The 6,693-nt window shown below is 47.3% G+C and overlaps 1 protein-coding gene across 1 annotated transcript; it reads left to right on the top strand.

Moving 5' to 3' along the window:
- The first annotated feature begins 420 nt into the window (after positions 1-420).
- On the top strand, positions 421-1,356 carry LOC123360326 (olfactory receptor 51G2-like). Its single transcript, XM_045001200.1, has one exon. The coding sequence runs from the start codon at positions 421-423 to the stop codon at positions 1,354-1,356; it is 936 nt and encodes a 311-aa protein (XP_044857135.1).
- The last annotated feature ends 5,337 nt before the right edge of the window (positions 1,357-6,693 follow it).

Consider the following 6,693-nt stretch of genomic DNA (forward strand, 5'->3'; position numbering starts at 1 on the left):
AGGGTGGACTGAGTAATCTGAAAATTCAATTAAAGGAGAGGATTGTTTTAAAAAAGTTTTGGAAAGGCTCTAAACCTTCCTGATTTACACCACAAAATATGTCTAACTAGTGGGTGTCAGGAGGAAACTCCTTGGGAGCAGGTTATCTTGTAACTGCCTAATTAGGGCTATTTCTGTGAAGCATCTGGACATGGCCACTGGACATGGTTACTGGGGTAGATGGACTACAAGTCTGATCCAGTCTGGCTAATCAGATCCATGTAAATCCTAGAGTATATTTTTGTTTATCTACCTTGAGCTCTGGGAGTTAGTAGGCTTGCACTGAGAGCAGAATGATTTCTTGATAAATATCATCTAATCTCCTCTTTCTTTTCTTTTAGAAATAATATTTCGGAACTCCTCAGACCTGCCCAGTATAATATGTCAGCTGTCAATGACACTAAATTAAAATCTGTAATATTCCTTCTCACCGGGCTACCGAGTGATGGAGACACACATCTCTGGATTTCTATCCCCTTCTGCTTCATGTATGTTATTTCAATAGTAGGAAATTCAGTCATTCTGTTAATTGTAAAAACAGATCCAAGCCTCCATGAGCCCATGTACATTTTCCTTTCCATGTTGGCCATCACAGACCTTGGCATATTGATATCCACCATGCCCACAATACTGGGCATATACTTGTTTAACTCTAGGGAGATCAGCCTTGACGCCTGTTTAGTCCAGCTCTTCTTCATCCACTTGCTTCAGTGCATTGAATCCTCTGTGCTGTTGTTGATGGCCCTTGACCGCTTCATCGCGATCTATAACCCGCTGAGATATGCTGCCATCTTAACCCTGCTGAGAATAGCCAAGATGGGACTGGTGGCTGTGATAAGAGCCATGGTCATAATACTTCCACTCCCCTTTCTCCTGAAACGGTTCCAATACTGTCAAGCCAATGTCCTCTCCCATTCCTACTGTGTGCACCGGGAGGTCATGAACATGGCTTGTTCAGACATCACAGTCAATATCATCTATCGATTGATTACTAAACTATTCCAGATGGGGTTGGACTCGCTGCTCATCTTCCTCTCTTATGTGATGATCCTCAAAACAGTGCTGAGCATCGCGTCCCACGAGGAGCGCCTGAGGGCCCTGAACACCTGCGTCTCCCACCTCTGTGCCCTCCTGCTCTTCTACATACCAGAGATCAGCTTGACAGTGATACAGAGCTTTGAGAAGGACTCTTTACCGTTACTTCAGATTGTCCTGGGCTACATCTCCCTGCTTCTCCCCCCGCTGATGAACCCAATTGTGTACAGCGTGAAAAGCAAACACCTTCGTGAGAGGATAATCAGGGTGTTCATCAAGTGAAGGGTCAGTTCATCACCTGGGTCCAGTGACATGGGAGACGAAAAAAATGGGCCACCTATTGCATCCTGCACCCTTACATCCAATATGACATGAGTTACTGATCTCCACTCTGAAGAGAGGTTCAGACATGGTCTAAGGCTGGTGAGGGAGGACTGGACACTAAGGGAGGAAGACCAAGGCAGGGAGCAGCATTTACAGAGTGACTTTTTGTGGAGAACCAGGGGATCGGTGGGATTTTGGCCAATAAGGAGCCATATTCATGGTCACTGCTACCTCACAATTCCTGTTGATAATCAATAAAGAGAAGGGATGTGGATGCTGTTTCCCATGACAACTGGTCTGTCACTGTTCCATGTCTGGCTAAACATCCAAGGGCTATGAAACAAGCTGCAGACTGTTCTGCAGTTGCAGTCCTGGCCCTTTCTGTGTGCAGCATGACCCACGGGTGCTGCACCAGCTGGGGACAGGGGTTATTCAAGGAGCCCGGTAAATCCGTTTTCCCCTGCACTCTCAGTCCAGTGTTTGAGACTGAATGGTGTCAGCGACATGATTAACGCAGGAGCGCCAGGAGAAACCATTCAGGCAACCCCTCCATTAATGGCTTTGCACACAGCACACCTGCTCAGTCCACTCCCTGCTGAGGCAGGGCAGAACTGCATGTGTGAGGAACGGTCTGACACACAGAAGTCCTGGTAAGAGACTCAGGCCAAGGTTCCCTCCCCTTCCACTCCATTTGTGCTGCCCCAGCAATGCAAAACTGTGGAAACTGGCCTCAGCTCAGGCCCAGCGAGCTCCTACCCCAGCCCAGCCCATTCAGTGTAGGGTGAGCAGCTTTTCAACAGGCAAAAGCGGGACACAGGCCAGGAGCCCTGTTCCCTCGGTGACCCCACCTCCTCCCCCTCTGCTTCCCCCTTGAGACCCCACTCCCTGCTCCTCCTCTTCCACTCAGACTCCAGCCCCTGTTCAAGCCAGAAGCCAGAGCTGGGCCACAGAAAGAGCTGATCAGGGAGCCAGAGCCTCTGTGAGGAGCCTCCAGCTGCCCTGGGCAGGGGACTGGTGGGACAAGAAAATGCCCCAGCCTAGGTCTCTGCCCCTCAGGACACATCCCCAGAGGAGGTGGAGAGTCTGGGAATCCCCACAGCAGCCTGGGCTCCTGGGGTAGATGTAACCGTGCTTTGGTGGGTCACAAGTGTGGATACCAAATTCAGGACAACCTGCTGAGAAATAGGGCAGATAGACCCCAAAACTCATGGTTATTCTCCCAGGAGATGTACGGAAGCAGGAATACAAAGTAAACTTCTGCTTCACCACACTGGCTAACAAGAAGTCATAAAAGCAGTTTCCTTAGATATTCCAGTCCTTATATCCCCATCAAGAACACTAGATGGAAGATGTGTGGGTCTTTAGAACCAATTTAATGTAAGAACAGGTTCATATCATCCCAAAGGACCAGCAGCACAGACAGGTCAATACATAACTGTGATCTTACCCCAAAATCACACTGATGCCAATGCTTTGGTAACTCTAATCTAAAGCTTGATTTACAAAAAAAAACAAAAAAACACAAGACTTATAGTTGGTTAAAGGAGTCAATAACGAGGCCTTTGCTTGCCCTCGCACAAATCAGTCAGAGACCTCCTCCAAGTGCAATCACCAGCGCTTCTTTTATTAACAGTGTCAGCTCCCACCACCTTCTAGTTACAGACAGATGCAAACCAGCAGCCTGGGGGATAGTTAGCTTCTCCAGCCAGTGGGGACGCACAGCCTGTGGCTCCTCCCTTCCCTTGCTCTTCACCACTTCCCCCCTCCCCACTGCCTTCCTGCCAGCTTTATATAGCCCCCTGGCCAATAAGGCCCGTAGGTGCTTCTGTTTCACCAGGTAGGCATGGCATACCCAGCCAGCCCCAATTAATACTTCTTAATTGGAGCTGGGCTAACAGAGGCCTGGCTCCGGGCCACCTGGCCAGCAACCTGTTACAGAGTCAAATATGTACAATAAATGAAAAATTCTTCTTTCAGATTTGTAGCAGTGATGAAATAAGCTGCTAGTTTGATAAGTCTCTGGTTGCTTAAAAATGATTGGAAGAACCTCGGGCCATTGGTTAGATGCTCCCATTAGTATAAATTCATAGTTCTGAGGCTTGAGCAGGAAAGAAGCAAAATGGAGGAGTTTCCTTTTACAGGGATATCCCATAGTTTCAAATAAAACTCTCAGCACGGCTAGTGGAAAATTGCAGCTGACAAGTTGGGGTTTAGAATCATATGGCCAATCACATCTCCATCATAACTTTGCTTAGTCACAGCAGGAAATCGTTACCTATACCCGGACAGTACAATTGAGGGACAGTCTATCCAGTGCAGATCGGTGTCTCCCATGGTCCATTGTCAGTTAAGTGTTTCTTGATGAGCCCTTAATTTGAATAGTCCCTCCAAGATTTGCAGGGTAACAACTTTGTGGGTGTTACCCCAGTAGCATATATCTGAAATCCAGGTATAGAGACAATAGTCCTGCCTTCAAATATAAAACTGATACATGCATAGAGATAGCACAACCATAACCGGTAAATCAGAACCTTTTCATAGACATCTTACATGCCACATTTTGTACAAGTGTGTTGCAAATATATAACAGTGGTGGTGAAAGTGATGTCTATGGTCATATTTTGACATAAAACATCACAGTAGCTCTTACCACGGCCTGGCTCTGGCGTGGCCGGGAGGCGGAGCCTCAGGGGAAGTGGAGCAGCACGGGGCAGGGCCTAGTGATAAGAGATGGGGGCGAGGGGCTCATGGGAAAAGGGGTTGCAGCAAGTCTGAAGCAATGCAGACACCAGCAACAAGGGTGACAGACTGGTCAAGTTGGACGGCAGGAGACCTTGTGTGTTGGAGAAGACTGAATAAATGTGACACCGCAAAGGGAGCTCTTGTTTTAAATATTCCAGCCTGAGAGTAAGTCATTGAAAGGACCCTTGAGGGAAGAGCAGGGTGCCTGCCGGGCCACCTCAAGCCCCCAGGGGAAACTCTGTGGTTGCCCTGATCCGCACGGACATGGCCAGAGTGTGCTGTGCAATGGGAAGCTGTTAAAGTCAGGCAGAGGTTAGCCCAGTGCCCAGGCTGCTCTAAACGCCGCTGTGGCAAGGGGAGAACAGGCCAGAGAATCAAACCTCCCTAACTGGCTCTTTGCCATGCCTGCTCTCTGCAGCATGGCCGGGACGGGGAGCTCTGCAGGAGCAGCCGAGATTCCATCCAGGCCTGTCACCACTCAGCTGGCTGGAAGCCTGGTGCTGTGGTCTGGGCACTGCTCTGTGACTCAGGACAGGTATGTTTAATTCCCTTGTTGGCTGTGATCATGGGTGAGCCATTGGCTGTCTCCAAGCCTCTGCTCAGGTGGTTAACAGCCCAGCTCTGCCTCGCAGAGATGGTGGGAGGATAAATAGATTCCAGGTGCTCAGATACTCTGAGTCCCTAAGATCAGGGCTGTCTCAGGGTTTCACAGAGGAACACCTCTGACGTTTCTTTACAAAAGACTCCTTACTACAGCTCCTGTAACAGCTGGATCTGGGATGCCCCACGAGTCCAGCCCCTTGGTTTTAATGGCAAATGTGGGGTTCTCAGGCTTGACAGTGAGGGGAGTATTGGAGCATCACAAGGATGCCAAGTGGTTAAGCACAGTCAGCAGGCTGGTGTTTGCAAGCAACGGAGTCTAAATGGACATAACTGAGGAGCAAGCAGCACAAGTTAAAGCAGTCTGAGTGCAGAGGGCAGCTTCACACCTTGGCCCTGTAACATGGACATGGCTGAGCACTACGGTGACTCGCCCAGGCTCACACAGGTTTCAGCACAGGCTGCTTCCACAAGGGGCAAAGAGATGGGAAGATGTTCCCAGAGACACGGGGAAACTAAGCTGGGGTCCCAAGAGTTCCTTGGCTTCCTGATAGAATTTAAGCTGGGCCAGTTCTGTTTCCCTATCTCCTGAGCAAAGCCTGTCTAACTTAGATTTCAGTGATATGATAGATGAGTGTAGATGTGTGACAGCTGCCTGGTATTTTATAACCAATTTCTCTAATGTTTTGTGCTGCTTACTCCTAAACCTACTTCTTTTGAGGAGGCTGTGGGTGACTATATAACTCTGGTCGCAAGTACCCAAAGGGAAGAGACTGAGTTGGATCTGCTTGGTGGTGAGCACTTAGCAGAGACGGGGTGTTGTTCCAAACTCTAAGAGTGGGATAAATAAGAACATAAGAATGGCCATACTGAGTGAGCTGGATATTACATCTAGCCAAGTATCTTGTCTTCTGACAATGGCCAATGCCAGGTGACCCAGAAGGATTTGAAAGAATAGACAATTATCAAGTGATCCATCCCCTGTTGAGAGGCTAGGGACACCATGCCTGACCATCCTGGCTAATCTTTTCATGACCCCTAGTTCTTGAGTTATGAGAAAGAGGAAATAACACTTCCCTAATTACTTTCTCTTCACCTGTCATGACAGGCAAGGACCTAGTTTAGAGGGTAAAGAGACTATATATCAGAGTTTTATTGTCACAATCCTGATTCTTCTTGGCCGGCATACATCCTTATTGAATGCCTATCTGAATTCAGTGTAGCTACTTGTTCATGTTGCATTGAAGATAACGATCCACTCAAGGAAATGATTCATAGTTTCATAGAATTTATGGAAAGATGGAATTATAAGATCATGTAGTCTGACCTCCTGCATAATTTCACCCAGTTACCTTCATATTGAGCCCAATTACTTGTGTTTGACTAAAGCATTTCTTGTATTAATCTAAAATTTATCTTCCAAGAAGCCATTCAGTCTTGATATGGGCGTGCCTGTAGAACCCACCACCTCTCCACTGGTTCCACTGGTTAAGCCCCCTTGCTATGATGAATGTGTGCCTCATTCCAAATTAATTTTTTCTTGCTTCAGTTACCAGCCACTGGTTTTTGTTATATCTTTCCCTGCTAGATTAAAGAACCTGTTAATAGCTGGTATTTCATCCCTATGAAAGTGCTTGTACACTGTCATCAGTGCAGCTTTCAATCTTCCCTACTTCTATTCTCTACAATCCTATTTATATAGCCAAGGTTAAGTTGGAAAAAATAAGGAGGGGAAAGACTTGGGTTCATTATTCAGTCCAACAATGACTGTGAGACGTGAATGTGCTGCTGCTGTGAACAAGGCAAATGAGATCCTAGAATGTGTCAGGTAAGAAAGGGAGGTATTAATATCCTTATACCAGACACTGGTGAGACCTCCTATAGGAAAATGTGTAAAATTCTGGTTACTCCTATTCCAGAAAGAAGAATTCAGGCTGGAATTGCAGAGCATGG

This window comes from Mauremys mutica, chromosome 1 (genome assembly GCF_020497125.1).
Source record: "Mauremys mutica isolate MM-2020 ecotype Southern chromosome 1, ASM2049712v1, whole genome shotgun sequence".
In the NCBI taxonomy this organism is placed as follows: domain Eukaryota; kingdom Metazoa; phylum Chordata; order Testudines; family Geoemydidae; genus Mauremys; species Mauremys mutica.

Bases quoted from the DNA above. Each gene is read 5' to 3' on its own strand.
- LOC123360326 (XM_045001200.1), top strand. From the start codon at position 421: ATGTCAGCTGTCAATGACACTAAATTAAAATCTGTAATATTCCTTCTC.